The sequence below is a fragment of the Centrocercus urophasianus genome, unplaced genomic scaffold (genome assembly GCF_019232065.1).
Source record: "Centrocercus urophasianus isolate 14NV4802_14NV808 unplaced genomic scaffold, USGS_Curo_1.0 seq_47, whole genome shotgun sequence".
Lineage (NCBI taxonomy): Eukaryota > Metazoa > Chordata > Aves > Galliformes > Phasianidae > Centrocercus > Centrocercus urophasianus.
Genome location: NW_024885055.1, coordinates 129,547 through 147,756, shown reverse-complemented (window position 1 = coordinate 147,756; position 18,210 = coordinate 129,547). Strand labels below are relative to the sequence as shown.

At 54.8% G+C, this 18,210-nt stretch overlaps 1 protein-coding gene across 1 annotated transcript in view; it reads left to right on the top strand.

The window, feature by feature from the left end:
* Positions 1–17,262, top strand: part of PLCG1 (phospholipase C gamma 1) — a 30,054-nt gene extending 12,792 nt beyond the window's left edge. Inside the window, exons 3-32 of the mRNA XM_042834553.1 lie at positions 272–365; positions 620–667; positions 2,566–2,650; positions 2,996–3,079; positions 3,274–3,296; positions 3,924–3,996; positions 4,673–4,774; positions 5,336–5,454; positions 5,810–5,895; positions 5,997–6,117; positions 6,492–6,660; positions 7,316–7,438; positions 8,333–8,434; positions 8,625–8,812; positions 8,966–9,166; positions 9,339–9,458; positions 9,886–10,066; positions 10,346–10,423; positions 11,133–11,236; positions 11,455–11,551; positions 11,633–11,705; positions 12,192–12,349; positions 12,774–12,870; positions 13,204–13,428; positions 13,892–14,040; positions 15,090–15,204; positions 15,449–15,610; positions 15,720–15,808; positions 16,212–16,399; positions 16,780–17,262. Coding sequence (XP_042690487.1) covers positions 272–365; positions 620–667; positions 2,566–2,650; positions 2,996–3,079; positions 3,274–3,296; positions 3,924–3,996; positions 4,673–4,774; positions 5,336–5,454; positions 5,810–5,895; positions 5,997–6,117; positions 6,492–6,660; positions 7,316–7,438; positions 8,333–8,434; positions 8,625–8,812; positions 8,966–9,166; positions 9,339–9,458; positions 9,886–10,066; positions 10,346–10,423; positions 11,133–11,236; positions 11,455–11,551; positions 11,633–11,705; positions 12,192–12,349; positions 12,774–12,870; positions 13,204–13,428; positions 13,892–14,040; positions 15,090–15,204; positions 15,449–15,610; positions 15,720–15,808; positions 16,212–16,399; positions 16,780–16,822 — 3,497 coding nt within the window. The 3' untranslated portion in view covers positions 16,823–17,262. The remainder of the gene's footprint in view (positions 1–271; positions 366–619; positions 668–2,565; positions 2,651–2,995; positions 3,080–3,273; positions 3,297–3,923; positions 3,997–4,672; positions 4,775–5,335; positions 5,455–5,809; positions 5,896–5,996; positions 6,118–6,491; positions 6,661–7,315; positions 7,439–8,332; positions 8,435–8,624; positions 8,813–8,965; positions 9,167–9,338; positions 9,459–9,885; positions 10,067–10,345; positions 10,424–11,132; positions 11,237–11,454; positions 11,552–11,632; positions 11,706–12,191; positions 12,350–12,773; positions 12,871–13,203; positions 13,429–13,891; positions 14,041–15,089; positions 15,205–15,448; positions 15,611–15,719; positions 15,809–16,211; positions 16,400–16,779) is intronic.
* Positions 17,263–18,210: the final 948 nt, after the last annotated feature.

The window sequence follows — 18,210 nt, the reverse complement described above, 5'->3', positions numbered from 1 at the left end:
CCTGTCACCCAGGACTGGGCAATGCTCCTTGGGGACAGAGGTGGCACAGCTCTTAGGGATAGCATGGAAGGCTGTGGGGCATGGGGACCAGACAGCCACATGTGTCCTGGGGGTGAGCAGGGAGAGCAGCCTAACAGAGCATCTGCATGGGAGGGAGTTGTCTGAATGGGGTGAATGAAGAAGGAAGGGATTCAAGGCACTGGGGACAGCCTCAGAGGTTGGTGACGGGCTTCTGTGTCCTTTTCTCCCATTTCCTCTCTTCTTTCTGCAGCCACTTCTGAGGATGAGGTCAACATGTGGATCAAGGGACTGAACTGGCTGGTGGCAGATACTCTGAGGGCTGCCACTCCTCTGCAGATCGAAAGGTGGGAGCTCAACCCTGTCCTGTGCTTGTGTAATTTTCCCTCTCCATTACCTGTTGTTGCTGCCAGCCCCCAAAGCACTGTGCTGGGCTGTACAGCAGCACGTAGTCAGGAGCGTCCTCAGTGCTGGGGTGGGCTGACATCTCCTCTCCCTCTGAGCCATGGTGACCCCATGTCCTGTCTGTGTGAGCATCTCCCATTGACTGCCATGTCACAGCCTCCATGGCCAGATACCATCTGCATTCCTTTCCTTCCAGGTGGCTCCGGAAGCAGTTCTACACACTGGACCGCAACCGGGAGGACAGGTAACAAGGGGAGCAAGAACCAGCTGCACAGACACACGTGTTCCCAGGAGCAAGGCTTAAGTCCTCAGTGCCTGAATCCCAGTGTTGATCAGAGCCCTATTTCCCAGTCACTCACAGCCAGGAAGACCTTTGAGACCCCATCACTCCAACCAGCATCTCCAGAGAGGCAGACTGCAAAGAACCATCAGTGCTTTGCATGACTGAAATCCCAAAGCAGAGGACATTTTCAGCTGTTAATTCCCCCAGGTCCTTGGGCACCCTCCTTCTTCCACCTCCCCCTGCTGAGGGCAGCCCAGGGGTACTCAAAGGGTGGAATACCACCTGAATCTTTCCAGATTTGAGCCCCTTCTGTCCTGTATAGCTGTTACAAAGAGCTGACCTGCCCAAAATTAGGATCTGATTTCTGTGTCAGTGCAGGGCAGCCTGTTGGAGGCAGTCTCCCTCCTGCTCCTTGCAGAGGGATCAGTGGCTGGGAGCTGGGCTTGGGGCAACCAGGGGGTGATGTCCACTGCCATGAGCAGGAATTTGAGACCGGCAACTGGCCTGGCTCCTCCTGGCATTGCTTTGCAAGGCTTTGTGTCATGGAGCAGCGTGAAGCATTGGGATGTTGCAGAGGAGGGGTAAATCACCTTTAATCTGCTGCAGCTGCCCTGCATATGCCACACAGCTTTCAAGTCAAGGCTGAGGTTTGCATGCAGTGATGGGACACGGGGAAGGTGGCAGGAGTGCAGCACTGCTCCCTCGGGCAGAGCCCTGGAGGGAAGCCATCCTCCAGCCATGTGCATCACTGAGCCCTTTGTTTGAAAACTCCTTTAACTCAGTGATGGAGAAGGCATGTGGGAGCAGCTGTGTGGGAGTTTGGAGCATGAATACAGGAGAAATGGAAAAAATTGCACCTTTTTCTCATCCAGTCACACGGTAACACTGCTGAAATGGCCCCAGGACAGAGGGGATGAATGTGCTGCTTGCTCTCCCTGAGGTGTGGTCAGTGGGGTGAAAGCTGCGCTCCTGCATCTCTCCATTTTTGTCATACCACCTCTGTGTTATAATTAAGCTAAGAAAATGCCAAATATTCTTTACCTGTCAGTCGGGGAAGTGAGTTACATGCAGAGCAGAAAGCATTCCAGTCCAGGCTGAGCAGGGAGCACGATGAAAATGCTGCAGCGTGGAGGGGAAATACAGAAAGGTTCTGTCTTCCCTGTTTTACAGGCACCCACGTGTTCCCCATAAAGCCAGCAGTTAAGGTCCCATACAAGCTCTTGGCTGAAGTCTCTGTGTTGTCACTGGGCTGTTGACTTTTGCTTCTGGGCCCGGGAGCTAGCTTTGAATATGAATCAAGGAGCTGTGCTCTGCACACCAGGCAGATGTGGGAAGGCTGAGGACCCACTGCCCGTTGCTGGAACCCACAGGGGTTTGCAGGGCTGGAAGTGCTGTGCTCACCCAGCAGAGCCCATCGTGACCCGTCCCCTGGCAGCACAGATGCTGTGGGTTGGCGCTGGCTGATGGCTGTTTGTTTTTTCAAGGGAAGTTAGGTAGAAAGAGGAGGATAACAGGATGCTGGGTTTTTTCCTAGCTCCAGAGGAGGCGGTTTCACCTCTGGCCAGGAAAGCTGCAGAGTCACAGCGCCAGGAGTGGGGAATGTTGTCATGCCCTTTGAGAGGGCTGGATCCGTCCTCTGGCTTAGCTGTGGTGAGGCCTCAAAAAACCTTCCCTACAAGAAGTTGGTTGGTTTATTTATTTATTCTGCTTTCCAGTCTCCAAATAGCACCGAACTATTTATCAGAGCTCATCCAACGCTTTAACAGCTGGTGCCTCTGAGTGTGTGCACCGCCCAGTCCCAGGGTGAGACCCCTCGCTCTCACAGCTCCTGAACGTGTTTCCCCTCTGTCCCACACCAGGATCTCTGCCAAGGACCTGAAGAACATGCTGTCCCAGGTCAACTACCGCGTGCCCAACATGAGGTTCCTGCGGGAGCGCCTGACGGTGAGCTCTGGCCCTGCTGCTCTCCCTCCTCACTAGGAACCCTCAGCAGAGTGTGTCCTTTCTTGGGGTGAAACCTGGTGGTGCTGAGGCTCCCACCCGTGCTTGGTGGGATCCCTGCTTTTATGTGGACGAGCTTGTGGAAGCACATAGTGGGGGCTTAGAAGCCTGGGTGCTGTGTGGTCCCGTTGGCCCCAGTGGAGACATCCAGGAGATGAAATCTGGCCAAGTTTTGTCGCTTCTCCAAATCCTGTGGGCAGGTGACAACCCCTGGCCACAGGGATGCAAACCCCTCACTTATGGCCCCTGCAACACCTCCGGCGCTGTTTTTTTTCTTTTTGGCTGTAGGACATGGAGCAGAGGAATGGGGATATCACATACGGGCAGTTTGCACAGCTCTACCGCAGCCTGATGTTCAGTGCCCAGAAAACGGTAAGAGCTCAGTTCTCCAAGGCAGAAAAGAGAAAGCAGAGACCATATTTGTTACTGGGCATCCCCTCTTAATTGCCTTTTTAACCTTGCCTCCCTCAGCTAGTGGTTCCCATTTCCTACCTCTGGGGCAGGGAGTAAATCAGTTATTGCTTTCACCTGAGTGCAACCCTAAGCTCATGCTGCTTTTTTTGCAGATGGATGTTCCATTCCTAGATAGGTGAGTTTTCTTTCTGTTGGCGGGGGAAGGGGCTCTGCTTTTTCTCTCCGTGCTGTGCTTGGATGCCTGCAGCAGCTTGGCTGGGATGTGGCACACTGTGTGCTTCTTGTGGTGGCACTGCTCATATTTTTGTGCTCCGTGCACCTTTGCTGTAGACACTCAGCCTGGGTCAGCAGGGCTCTTCCTCCCAGACATTCCAGTGAGACCCAGCTCAGATCAGCTGTTGCGATTTAAAAAAAAATCTTTGATGTAGACATGGAAGCTAAAGATTTGTTGACTTGCCCAGGTAACATCCCATGGTTCTCTCCCTTTTATTTCCCACAATCACAGAAAAAAAGAGCTGACCAGGTATGTCCCTTTGCTCAGGGCAGTCAGCACTGCCAGCTCCATTTCTGCCTTCTTATCTTAGTCCCAACATGGCCCCTGTTGGCCGTTACAGCTCAGTACTCCCGGATGTCTGCTGAGATAGCCAGCTGCAAATGGTCCCCCCCTTCCATCCTACACCCTCTCCCATCCCTTGCTGCTTGCTCTGTCTGTCCTGCCCTGCTGCCTTATGGCTCATAGGTGGCCTTTTGCTGGCAGCAGAAGGTGGAGCAATGACTGAAGTTTCTCTCCCTGTGCTCTCAGGGGTGGAGAAAGGTCTGAGCACTTCAGGGTGTCACTGATGGAGTTCCAGAAGTTCCTGCTCGAGTACCAGAGGGTGAGCTCAGCACAGGCTGTGGGGCTGGGCGATGGACAGGGGGCTGTGGGGCTGTGCTTCTCCCAGGGCTGGAGCTTCACCCACCCCCTGTGCTCTTTGCTGATGGTACAGAAGGCCGATGGTTCCCCCTGAGCAGCAGCTGATCGATCTGCTTGATGCCTGTGCTGTTAAAAGCCATCTTCCTCTGGCAAGCAGCAGCACAGAGTGCACATTCTGACCCATGCTTGGATGCGCTTAGTGTGTTTGCAGAGTGTGCAGACCCTTTCTGTAGGCTCCTGCAATGCCACGCTCCGCGTGAGAGCACAGGGCCTCCTGCTTTGCACCATCCTCCCCATCTGCAGCTGCAGGGAGCAGAAAATTAAGCAGCAGCCATTTGGATGACCTCATGAAAGACAGCCAGGGAGGGGGAGACAAAAGGAAGCCGCACTGGCTTCTGCTGCAGGTGGATCTGGGAAGGCAGATCTGTGCAGAGGAGCTCTCAGAGAAAATGCAGAATGTTGAGAAAATGAGGACCGCTTAAAAATGGCTGGGATTGCTGCTGTCAGACTGGTATTCTTGCTAATAGCTGAATTCCCAGGCAGGGGTGGTTAAAGCTTCTAGCTGGATGAGCTGCCTGCAGTTTTGAATAACACTTCCCAAAATGCTCTCTTGTTTATTCCTCTTTGGTGGTTTGCAGGAGCTCTGGGCTGCAGACAGCCTTCAGGTACAGGAGTTCATGTTCAACTTTCTGAGAGACCCTTTGAGAGAGATTGACGAGCCTTATTTCTCCCTGGATGAGGTGAGGCACTTCCAACACCAACATGCCTACAGTGGGGTGGGACGTCCCTGGTAGGAGGTGGGACTAAGAAGTAAATGGGGTGAGTGTCCCTTGGCAGAACATAATCTGTCTTTTCAAAGCAAGGAAACCAGTGACCAGCTATGCTGGAAGCAATAATACCATCTCCATGTCACTGGCACTCTGGCCCAAGTCCCACCCAAGAGTCCCCCGATCCATGTGTAAAATGAAAGGCAGAGCTGATTATTTATCTGCAGCTGGGTCAGCTGTAGGATTTATATGTGTTTATATGTGGCAGGGCGCAGGGATAGGTGCCAATGCCCAGCGTTGTGGCTGCTTGAGCATGGTGGGCAGGGAGCTGTGCACCCTCTGGGCTGCCCTTGGCAGGGTTTGGTCAGGTCTTTGTCTCCTAATGGTGGTGGGGCCAGCTGGCGCTCCCACTGCAGGAGTCAGTCTGAATCAGCTTAGGTTGAGTTCATTCACATGCTTGGGGCATGTGTGACACTGAACCACGGGACCCAGACCTTCCCCACCAGTAACACACTTCTGTTTCTTCCTGAGCAGTTTCTCACCTTCCTGTTTTCCAAAGAGAACAGCATCTGGAACTCACAGCTGGACATGGTGTGTCCCGAGAACATGAACAACCCCTTGTCCCATTACTGGATCTCCTCCTCACACAACACGTAAGGACCCCGGGGTGGGAATGGCTCCCTGCACCCTGTGCTGAGGGATTTCCTGACCCAGGAGCTGACAGACACGGTGCTGCAGGGCCTGTGAGAAGAGATACTCTAAAAGCCAGGCAGGGTGATTTGCTTCTGTGGTCCGTTTGCTTCTCTGCTGGTTGTAGCAGCTCACGTCCTTTGTCTGTGCTCCGTCCATCCGAGGCAGTGCGTTAGCTGAAGTGCAAGGACTCTTCAGGGCTCGTCTCAAGAGCCAGCTCGAGCTGTGCCTGCAGCCCTTGCAGTGGGGACGGGGCTGCCGTGTCTCAGCGCACATCCCCGTCCTGCTGCTCTGGCTGACACGTTCTCTCACCTCAAGGTACCTGACGGGGGATCAGTTCTCGAGTGAGTCCTCGCTGGAGGCGTACGCCCGCTGCCTGCGCATGGGGTGCCGCTGTATCGAACGTGAGTACGCAGCAGAGCCAGCAGCTTTGTCAGCGTTCTTGTGACGTTGTTCCATCTTTGGGTGGAAGATGGACTCATCTTCCCATTTGGGTCTCTTTCAGTGGATTGCTGGGATGGTCCCGATGGTATGCCAGTCATCTACCACGGGCACACCTTAACCACCAAGATCAAGTTCTCTGACGTCTTGGTCACCATCAAGGAGCATGCCTTTGTCACCTCTGAGTGAGTACAGCGGGCACCTGGGCTTCCAGGAGAGGCAGCAAGTGGGGTGCCACAAGGTGATGCCCACCTTTACCCTGGCACAACAGGGAAGGAAACATGCTGGTGTGGTTCCAGCCAAGGGGAGATTTCATTCAGAAAAGTGTGGTAGGAAGAGAGGCTCTGAGCAGATCTCAGCAGTGGGCTGGTTCGTGTCTGTCTGCTCGCTGCCAGCAGTGCTGAGGACACTGCTTGTAGAATGGTTCCACTGAAGGCCTGAGACTACACAGCTGCAGCACAGATGGGTGCTGGGGCAGACTGCTCTGAGAAGCCAGGTTTTGAATGGAGTTCCCCTTCCAAACACCACTCTGGTTCTGATGGCTCTTTCCTCTCTGCAGTTTCCCCGTCATTTTGTCCATTGAGGATCACTGCAGCATCGCTCAGCAGAGGAACATGGCTCAGAATTTCAAGAAGGTCTTTGGGGACATGCTCTTGACCAAACCCGTAGATATTTCTGCTGACGGACTTCCCTCCCCAAACCAACTCAAGAGGAAGATTCTCATCAAGGTGAGCTCCCTTCTCTATCAGGACTGCTAAATGGAGAGAATGGGAACACGTTGAGATTAGGGAGCATGGGGAACTGCCTGCTTTTGGAAGGAGTTCTTGTGTTGATGTCCGTGATTAATTTCACCTTGAGAAAAAGGTTTGGATGTGAATGCAAATAGGAATTCCTCACAGTTTTGGGGCAGTTTGGCTCCAGGTCTCATCAGTAGCCCCATTCTCCTCACGCTGACTGCTTAACTGCTTCACTTCTGAATTACCTCAGTGTGGGTTACCATGGCCCCATCCCAGCCAGAAGAGAATGCTTTCTGTTTGGCTGATGGTGTGAGGGATGGAGGAGCAGATCTGCTGCTGGAGGCAAGGGGAGGGCTTCTCTTGTTTCAGAGGAGCTGCCGGGCAATTTGCTTAGTAGCTGGATGCTGCCTTTCTTGGGAGCATGCTGGTATTTCTGCTGCAGAAATCTCCTCTGGGCAGGAAGGGTGGTGGGACTTCAGTGCCATCTGATGATCATCTCAGTGACCTGGGTTGTGCCTTGGTCTCTGCAGGTGAGAGGAACTCTCTGCAGCAGACCTGGAGGTTTAAGGCTGTTTAGCATGAAACCCGTGCTGTTGTTGGGTGCCTGCTCTTCTCAGGAAGCCTGACCCACTCTCTTGTCCCACAGCACAAGAAACTGGCAGAGGGCAGTGCGTACGAGGAGCTGCCCACTTCTGTTATGTATTCAGAGAACGACATCAGCAACTCCATCAAAAACGGGATCCTCTACCTGGAAGACCCCATCAATCACGTAGGTGCTGCCGCCACCACCTTGTCCCGTGCATTAACCCTGACTCTGCAAATGCCTCCATGCTGTGCAAACACTGCAAGGGGCCCATGGCCATCCTGCTGCTGGGGCAGCTGAGCACCGGGGGCTCTTTGTGCTGGCTGTCTCCTATGCTCTGCCCTAGGCATCTCCTGCTGGGCCTTGCTAGAGACAGAAAGCTGAGCTAGAGGGAGCTGCTGCGCTGCAGCCGTTGTGCTGCTCTGTAGTCCCTGTAACTCTTAGCTGCTCCTGCAGTAACTGCTAGCTGCTCCTGCAGTAAGTTCTGGGGCCAGTCTCAGTTTCCAGGCCTGGCTGGCTCCTGTCAATGTGTGACCTCTTACTGCAGCTCAGCATGGTCTCATGTTGCTTTGCAACGTACCCAGCTTTGCAGTGCACCCAGCATGTGCCCTTCCTTATCCATAGTCTGCTTCTTCAGCTGCTTTGCTTTGATGAGGATCTCGTCAGAAGTCCATACAGAAGGACCGGGAATTTGGAAGATTGCAAAGTGCAGTGGCCACATGGCTGTATCTCTGACAGCTCATCTCTGATAATCCCTCTGCCAAATCCATGCCAATCATTTCCTTTTTTGCATTGCTTTGCTCTTCATTCAGTCATCTCTTAATTTGTACTGGGGTGTCTTTCAGCGTGATGTGCAGCCAGTTTGTGTGTCAGATCTATCGTGTGCAGGTTTGTTTGTGCCACAGATGAATGGGTGCTTCAGATCACGGAGGTGCCACGGAAGCTCCCACTGAAATCAGTGCTGTTGTTGCCTCCTGCACAAACAGATCATCCTTCACTGCTTGTGGTTTTTGGAGAGAGAAGGTCCCAGTGGTGGGTGCTGCCTCAGGGGGCCCTCACCTGGCATGTGTTTCCTTGTAGGAGTGGAACCCGCATTACTTTGTCCTGACCAGCAGCAAGATCTATTACTCGGGGGAGACAACCAGCGACCAGGGAAATGAGGATGAGGAGGAGCAGAAGGAGGTGAGGGCTGGCTTGTGCAACGGTGAACAGTTCCCTCAAGACTCCACCTCACTGCCCAAGGGCTGAGCTCCTCTGTCACCAGCTTCGGTGGGAGATGCTGTAGGAGGAGCTTCAAAAGGTCCTGGTGAAACCCCCTGAGCATCCTTGGTACCTCCCACAGTGACCCCAACCCGTGCCTGTCCCCTCCTAGGTGAGCAACAGCACTGAGCTGCATTCCACAGAGAAGTGGTTCCATGGCAAGCTGGGAGCAGGGCGCGATGGGCGGCACATCGCTGAGCGGCTGCTGACAGAGTACTGCATCGAGACGGGGGCCCCCGATGGCTCCTTCCTCGTCAGGGAGAGCGAGACCTTTGTTGGGGACTACACCCTGTCCTTCTGGTGAGGGCCCTGCCTGCCGCTGCTCCTCGCAGCACCGCATCTCTGCAGCATTGTGCAGTGAGTCTGCAGTGGGGCAGAGCGCTGCATCTCCCTGCGCTGTGTCTGGGAGGTGCCATCTCCCCACGGACCGCCCCCCTTTGTCGCATCCCACAGGCGCAATGGGAAGGTGCAGCACTGCCGCATCCACTCACGGCAGGACGCCGGCAGCCCCAAGTTCTTCCTGACAGACAACCTGGTGTTTGACAGCCTCTACGACCTCATCACCCACTATCAGGAGGTGCCGCTGAGGTGCAATGAGTTCGAGATGAGGCTGACAGAGCCGGTGCCTCAGACCAACGCCCATGAGAGCAAAGAGTGAGCGTGGCCGTGATGAGTTGTGTCGTGGCAGTGGTACCCCAAAGGAAGCCCTCCCAGCTCTCTGCAGTCCCTTCTGGGGGGTGGTGGTCCCCATGGGTTCCCCATTGGGTCGGGTGTGAGCTGCAGTGGCTGCATGGAGAATCATATCCATCTGTATGTCTCCCAAAAGGTGGTACCACGCCAACCTCACTCGTGCCCAAGCTGAGCACATGCTGATGCGGGTGCCACGGGACGGAGCCTTCCTGGTGCGCAAGAGGAGCGAACCCAGCTCCTACGCCATCTCCTTCAGGTGCGTCCCAAGGGAGCACAGTGGGACAGGCATGGGGGAAGGGATGCTGGGGAAGAAGGAGCAGAGCAATGGGACCGAGAGGTGCTGTGACGGGGGGTTCTGGCACATTGCTGCTGGAGTGTTTATCCTCGTGTGGCCTTTCCAGGACCCTGCTGCTCTTCGGCTGTGCTATCTTCTACCTCTCTCCCTGACCAATATCCCTGTTTCTGCAAGGAAAAGGGCACCTGGCTTCATGTCCCCATTGCCCTGCATGCTGTGGGACATCCCTTCTCCAGTGCTAGTGGTGCTAGTGGCATGCAGATACACCCCTGTGGTGACACACCTGCACTGGGAGATGGCTGCACTCAGCAGCCAGTCTGGGTGCCTTGATTTTGGGTCAGATCCTCGGCCACGTGCCAAGTAGCCCCTCTCCCTCTCCACATGCCAGGGCGGAAGGGAAAATCAAGCACTGCCGTGTGCAGCAGGAAGGCCAGACTGTGCTGCTGGGCAACTCTGAGTTCGAGAGCCTGGTGGACTTAATCAGCTACTATGAGAAGCACCCGCTGTACCGCAAGATGAAGTTGAGGTACCCCATCAACGAGGAGACACTGGAGAAGATCGGGACAGCAGTGAGTGTGGGCAGCTTTCAGAAGGGCTAAGCCAAGGGGTGCTGCATGGGTGGCTTGTGAGCTGATGCCTTGAGCGGCATTGTGTCCCATCTCTTATTGCCCCACTGCTGTCTGTTGCTTGAGCAAGGCTCCGGAAAGTGTGGGCCGTGCATGTTTGCTCTGTGCAGTATCACGGCAGTGCAATGTGCCCTCCCTGGGGTGTTTTCCCCCTCTCCACCAAGGCAGGCCCACGTTGTCCTGCCAAGCTGCAGCTCTCATTGCTGGCCTTTGCTTTTGCAGGAGCCGGACTATGGAGCGCTCTACGAGGGACGCCATCCTGGCTTCTATGTAGAGGCCAACCCCATGCCGACCTTCAAGGTATGTCCCACTGCAGCATGCTGCAAGCTGAAGGCCTGGCTGCTTCCCTCAGCCCCATCCCCATTACACCCTGCCCTCCTAGGCTCTGCAGGGGTCAGTGAGGATGAGGGAGGACCTTCTGTAGGGTAGATAAGACCCAATCCCTTCTGCTGCCATCTGCTCTTCTCTCAAAGCTGCTGAGTTTCATCTCCAAACAAATGTTCTTATGAGAACTCTGTGGAAGATGAAGTCTGGGTTTCTCTCCAGCTCAGCCATACTAGGCTGAGTAGCTGGGCCAGTCTGGGTTTGTTATTCAGTTAAAAATTAAATGATTGATGAATCAGAGTTCTTCCTGGCTTTTCCATGCCAGGCTAGGTGGCACTGTGCCTGCCCTTGTCTGCAGGCTTCCTGAAGAAATTCACTGTGCAGCAGTTTCTTTCTGACACCTTTATGGCACTTCAGCCTTCATCTTCAGTGGCTCAGGGAGGACACCTCAGCCTCCAGCTCTGAATTTCACTCTATTGATCCAGCCAAACTGCAGAGCTTGCCCCAGCCCCAGCTCCCAACCCCTTATAGGGTTCAGTATCCCCAGGGCCTGAGCATTCAGCAAATGCCTCCATTTCCCAAAAACCTTATTATTTGGCACGTCATACCCCCATGGTGTGGGAGGTGACCTCCTTGTCCCTGTGCCATGTCCAACGCTCACTGAACTCCCCTCTCCTCTATGTAGTGTGCAGTCAAAGCTCTGTTTGACTACAAGGCGCAGAGGGAGGATGAGCTCACCTTCACCAAAAATGCCATCATCCAGAATGTGGAGAAGCAGGAAGGAGGCTGGTGAGTCAGTTCTGACCCTCCTTTTTCCCTAGAGAATGCAATCAAAGCATGGTGTCACCTTGTGTGTCCCCTTTGGGGTGCGCATTGCCCACAAGCTGCACAGCCCCAAGTCTCTTGAACCCTGTGGGTGGCACAGCATCTGCCTGTCACCTGGGATGCTGAGCCAGCATGACCTGGGGTCCCCAGTGGGTGCTGATGTCTCCTTCCCTCTGCCCCAGGTGGAGGGGGGATTATGGTGGCAAGAAGCAGCTGTGGTTCCCTTCCAACTATGTGGAGGAGATCAGCAGCCCCAGCAGCCTGGAGCCAGAGCGGGAGGTGAGCTGGGGTCAGGCAGTAGGGAGCAGCGTGTGCATGCAGCATGCAGTGCCTGGTGACAGTGCTGTGCTTTGCTCCCAGCAGCAGCTGGATGAGAACAGCCCCCTGGGAGACCTGCTGGGAGGTGTCCTGGATGTGCCGTCTTGCCAGATTGGTGAGAACTGGGAACCACAGCATCATAGGGATTGGAGGGGACCACTGGAGATCATCTGATCCAGCCCCAAGGAAGGGGTGGAGGAGATGCTTTGCTCCGGTAGAGGGATTTAGTAGGCTGCAGGGCTTCAGCCTCCGGGCACCTTGTGCCTGAGCACATGGCCACTGTGCATGCCTGATGGGCTCAGATGCTGGGTGTTGGACATCTTGGAACCCAAACATTTGGTGGCAGGGGGCAGCCCTCTGTGCTATGCTGAGGAGCTGTTCCAGCGCTCTCTGAATCTGCTCTGCCACGTCTCTCTGATCCCACAAGCCCCGAAGGCATTGCATAATATATGCCAGGGGGCTGCAAGAGGGTGGAAAGAGGAGCTTCTCCTCTTAGTTCCCAGACTTGGGCTGGTTATGGAGGTCCCTTAGTGCCTGTCCCCTCCCACTGTGGTGTGACCATTCTGCTCATGACCATTATTCTGCTCCCTCTCCCACGCAGCCATCCGCCCTGAGGGAAAGAACAACCGCCTGTTTGTCTTCTCCATTAGCATGGCCTCTGTGTCACGCTTGTCCCTTGATGTGGCAGCCGATACACACGAGGACTTGCTGGACTGGGTGAAGAAGATCCGGGAGGCAGCCCAGACAGCTGATGCACGGGTGAGTCTGGAGAGCCCTTGGCAGTGGAGCCAAGTTCAAGGATTTCCACGTTGCACAAAGAGAGGTTTGGTTGGTGAGGATAGCAGTGAGGTGGCTGCCAGCACCTCCACACAGAGTGACCATGGCTGTTGAGCTGGGTTGGCCCACATTGCTGCCCTGACAGGAGGTAATGGTCTTAAATTGTGCCAGGCTGGATATTGGGAAATTTTTTTTTTTTCTGATACGAGTGTTGATTCAGTGGCACAGCTGCCCGTGGAGGTGGTGGGGTCACTGTCCCGTATTCCAGAGCTGTGGGGATGTGGCACTGAGGGACGTGGTCAGTGGGCACGGTGGGGTGGGTTGGGATTGAACTTGGTGATCTTATAGGTCTTTTCCAATCTTTATGATTCTGTGATTCTGTGAGACCTTTCTGTTCTCCTGGCAGCTCTCTGAAGGGAAGATGATGGAGAGGAGGAAGAAGATTGCCTTGGAGCTTTCAGAGCTAGTGGTCTATTGCCGACCCGTGCCCTTCGATGAAGAGAGTGAGCACCTGCTGGGCCCATGGTCAGCACAGGCAGCCACTATGGTGGTACAGACCCTGCTGTGAAGGTTCCATTGCACTGCTGCAGAGATGTGGCACCATCTGGAACAGCCCCAGGGAGGGGGGCAGGGATCCTCCAGTCTCTATCATCTATCAAATGCTTCTGAGGGCAGAGGAGGGGTTACATGTGCCTGGTAGTGTCTGAGCCAGCACTGGGATGGGCTTGGTGGAGGTGCCTGGAACAGGCATGTGCTCCTGTCCAGGGGCTGGATCGCTTCGTAGCGGCTGCTTTCCACCACTGCTCCTGGCTTACATGTGCTCTGTCTCTTCCCAGAGATCGGCACAGAGAGGGCCTGTTACCGAGACATGTCCTCCTTCCCTGAGACCAAGGCAGAGAAGTACGTCAACAAGATCAAAGGCAAGAAGTTCCTGCAGTACAACCGCCTGCAGCTCTCCCGTATCTACCCCAAGGGCCAGCGCCTCGACTCCTCCAACTACGACCCCCTGCCCATGTGGATCTGTGGCAGCCAGCTGGTGGCCCTCAACTTCCAGACTCCTGGTGAGAGCAGCAGGCAGGGCAGGGGGTCCTCACATGCCTCCTGTGGCAAACACTGGGGTGAGGAGGGTCCTGCAGCCCCCGCTCTGTGTGCCAGGCCCTTCTGGGAGCCCGCTCATAGACTCACCAGAAAAAAACGACCTTTATATTTCTTTCTGCTGGGCTTTCCATTGCTTTTGTGAATTGAGATGTCTTGCAGGTTGGTTTGATAAACTGAAAAGAGAGGGAGGGGGGGAAAAGATGACTCGTGGATCACACGTCCCCCAGGCAGAATGCAAGCAATGAGTGTGCGCTGAGCAAGGCTGTGCGGCACAAGGGTTCTGGGAGCTTGAGTCTCATGCAAGGCACAAAGAACACAAATGGGAAGGGCCTAGGACCTAGGTGATCAGTGAAGTCCCTTCCAGTTCAAGGCATTCTGTGATCCCATGATCTCCTCCACTCACCTCCTTCCTCCTGTGCTCCCCAGACAAGCCCATGCAGATGAACCAGGCCTTGTTCCTGTCCAGCGGGCAGTGCGGGTATGTTCTGCAGCCGGCCAACATGCGGGACGACATCTTTGACCCCTTTGACAAGAGCACGCTGCGCGGCGTCGAGCCGCTCTCCATCTCCATCGAGGTGAGAGCCAGCCTGTGGCTGCTGCTCTGTGGCAGGACGCCCCAAGGCCTGTGGGGTGCCAGCAGGTGGCAATCATGCACTGTGCTGTGCCACATCCCTGCCAAGGCAGTGACACAGCCATGCCTTGTCCCCTGTGCTGGTAAGGGCTCGAGGTGGCTGCTTTGCTGTGGGCTCAACCCCCTCGGGGAGGGCCTTTCAGCCCCGTTCCTACTCATACAGGGTTGGACTGCAGATGTTGGCCAAGGCTGGGGCACCCAACAGAGCCATTGCTCTGCCTGGGGAGGGCACGGCGTTGGCACCATCCGTTTCATAACTCCTTAAAAATCCCCAGCACCATTTCTCTGTGACTTCCGTTTACCAAAGCACTGCCCCCTAAAATCTTCCTGCATCTTAGGGTAGAGCTGCAGCCTCCAGGCATCAAGGGACCCCATGCTACAGTCATCTCCTTGAAGAGATGAGCTCAGCTTCTTGTTCCCTGGCAAAGCTGCCTGGTGTCCTCACCAGAGCCAGCTTTCATGGATGGAGAAGCTGCCTGGTGCACAGCATGACTCAAAGCACGTGTTATGGTGCTGGCAGTGTCTTCTTTCCCAACTCCGGTGACATATGGCCCTTGGCAGGAGGAGCAGGGAGCTGTGCTGTGAGGAAGCAGGTTGTCCTTTGTGCTGAGCACCCACTGCTGTGGGCAGAGGGGAGGAACAGCTTCCTTCAGCCAAAGCAATGGGAGCAAGAAGTTCTGATGAAGCCATGGGGGTCCAGTGCCAAGGTCCATCTATTGTCTGAGCCCAGCTTGGGGGAGTGATGCTGTGGTCACAGCTGGGCTGTGCAGCTGCAGCAGGACTGCAGACAGCTGAGCTGCCTTGCTGCTGGCTTCAGGGTAAGACTGGTGAGATGCAGCAGTTCCACATCTGGGAGCAGCATCCCTCCAAGCGTCTGCATCTCTCTCCACTTAGTGCAGCCCAGGCGGGGAAATTATTCAGACAGCAAAGTTCTGTGTATACAAACAAGTCTTTTCCTTGGCTCCCAGCCTTCACTCAGTCTCTGTTCCCCAGGTCCTGGGGGCCCGGCACCTCCCCAAAAACGGCAGAGGAATCGTTTGTCCCTTTGTGGAGGTGGAGGTTTCTGGGGCAGAGTACGACAACGCAAAGCAGAAAACAGAGATTGTGGGTGAGTGTGGAAGGAGAGATGGCATGGGTGGGTTGGTTTCCCCCCCGATGCAGCCCTTCTGCTGGCTGATGTGCTAGCAGGGGCTTGGCAGCAGTGGGGGGGGGGGGGCGGGGGCTGAGGGTGATGCTCAGACACCTCCACACCAAGGGAGGAGATGGGGCTGCAGGCTCTGTCCCTCACCTTTAAGGTGGAAGGAGCAAAGCTGTGCTGGGGCTGCCCTCTCACGGCAGCGTTCTGTGCACAGCGGACAATGGCCTGAACCCCCTCTGGAGCCCGAAGCAGTTCCACTTCCAGGTCAGCAACCCTGAGTTTGCCTTCCTCCGCTTTGTGGTGTATGAGGAGGACATGTTCAGCGATGAGAACTTCCTGGCCCAGGCAACTTTCCTGGTGAAAGGCTTGAAGACGGGTAAGGGCTCAGGGCTGCCGTGTGCACAGTGTTGGTGCTCAGCCGTTTGCTGAGCATGGGGCAGTCAAGGAGCTGTGCTGCAAATGGCGTGGGGCTGTGTGTGCTGCAGGGTTCCGAGCCGTACCCCTGAAGAACAACTACAGTGAGAACCTGGAGCTGGCTTCCCTGCTTGTCAAGATCGACATTTTCCCCAGCAAGGTGAGAGGGCCTTGCTGCACCCATCCCGCAGTGAGCAGCTGTGGTGTCCTGGCTTCTGCTCCCATCCAGTCCCTAGGCTCAGGGCCATTGGGAAGAGCTCTTGGAGATAAGTGAAGAAATCAAAGAAATATATAAGTCATGCAATGGAATGGGTTGCCCTGGGTGGTCGTGTGTCCCTGCAGGTAGTGGCAGTAGGAGATGTGGCTTAGAAGCAGGGTGGTCCAGTTGATGGTCCGACTCAGTGAGCTCAAGGGTGTTTTCCAACCTCGGAGTCCATTTTGATGGGAGCCCATGGTGCACCTGGAAGCCTGGGACACCGCAGGTTATCTTTGGGGCTCAGGGCAACCTTGCCTATAGCTCTGCACCATCCCAACCCCTTCACTGTCCTGTGCTCTGACCCAAGCAGGAAAATGGTGACATCAGCCTCTTTGGTGGCTCCGTGCTGCGGGAGCGAGGCGGGGACATGGCCAGCCAGCTGCTGGCCAGCAGAGCCAGGGAGGGCTCCTTCGAGGTGCGGTACCAGCAGCCCTTTGAGGACTTCCGAGTGTCACAGGAGCAGCTGGCGGAGCACTTTGAGAGCCGGGAGCGAAGGTGGGCCAGCAAGCAGGGGAGACGTTGAGCATTGGGGTCCTTGGGGGGCAGGCTGTGAAACAGAGTCTCGTGCTAGGGCTGAGCTGCAGCTTTGTCTGCCTTCTGGAAACCCTGAATTAAGCTGGGAAGTAATGGCAAGGCTTAGGGGGTTCACTGCTAATGGGTCGGGGTGGGGGTGATGAGATGCACAGCAGGGGATGCATGGAGGGGTGCTGTGAGCTGCTCCATGCCCTTGTCCTTCTGTGCTGCTCAAGCATGGGCATAGGAGCTGGGAATAGAAACCTCAGAGTGGTGGGAGCTCAGTGTGGGGCACACAAAGAACTGGGGTGGGGATGCAGCAAAGGACCTGGAAGCACTGTGTTGGCTCTGTGTCCCCGCAGGGCGCTGCGAAGGACCAGGGTCAACGGGGACAACCGGCTGTAGGGCCGGCGGGAAGCACCTCCTGTGCCTGTGAGTCTCAGGGCACGCTGCGAACTGGTTTCTATGGAAACGGCACTGCTATGGCCTACTTTCAGGCAGCTTTTCCAGTTTCTCTGCTGAAGTGTGTTCGAGTGGAGAACTAAAAAAAAAAAAACAAAAAAGGAAAAAAAAAATAATAAACAACCAAAAACCCACCCCAACACCCACCCACCTTCACCACCAAGCCCTTAATGAAGTGGATGGATGTGCACAGTCTGCCAGCCGCCGGGTGAGAGACAAAACTGCAATCACAAGGAACTGGGCAAAACAGCACCAAGCACTGCGCCGCCCGCCCTCCACCCACTGTCTCAGTGTGCACAGAGCTGTACGCTGCCTCCAGGGGCAGCAGCAGCCCTGCAGCTCCACGGCCACTAGCTTAAAGTCCAATAAACGTGTCAGTATTACGTGCACGCTGTCTCATTTTGCTGCCCTTGCCTTCCTACGTGCTGGGAGGAACGAGCAGGAGCTGCCCCAGGGTTACAGCTGGGGCGAGATGCGGAGGTTGTTCGGCTGCAAGGGGGGGCAGGGCTGGGGGGGGGATGCAGCCTCTCAATCAGCAGCCGACTCTCGTTCGTATTTTACGCTCTTTATTTAGGAACAATCAAAAATGTCTGGTTTCATTTCAACAAACTGTACAAGCAAACTCTTTCCCTCTCCCACCCTCACGTCCACATATACAAAAGGAAGGGAATCTTGCCGTTCACTTCTCAGAAGTGGCATTGTTGCTACAGGGAGTTCGTGCCCTCAGAATGAGAGCAGTAAAGTCCATAGCAGTGCAAGCTACCCTAGCCCAAGTCATAGCCACAGCCCACAGTCACAGGCAGCTTCACTTTCGTTTTGTTTTGTTGTTTTTTGTTTTTTGTTTTTTGTCTTTGTTTTCTCTTTAAAACCTTTATGAAAAGTAAAAACTATTTCCTGTCTCGCCCGGCTGCCAAGGTGACCATCTAAAATCGTGGTCTTAAAAACAGTAAGAATTGGAACCCCCTGGTACAAAGACACAGCAGAGCCTCTGCTCTGCCCCCAGCTGCACGGCCACCCTTATGAAAGGTCCCGGTGCAGCTACAATTACATTTTCCTTTGGATAAATCCAAGCAAAAAAAAGGAAAAAACAAATCTCACTGAGCACAAGAAAAAGAACTACAATTTTTATAAAAAAAGAAAAAATAAAACAAAAAAGAAAAAAAAAAAAAAAAAAAAAAAAGAGACCCCATTAGGCTGACTTTATGGTCTGCTGAGAAACAAAGTGATCAACACGCTGTTCCCAAAGTCTCTCTTTAGTGCAATGTTAGTATGTGCAAGGGGAATCACAGCCACGTACCCATGAACACCGCCAGCCAGATGGGGCAGACAGA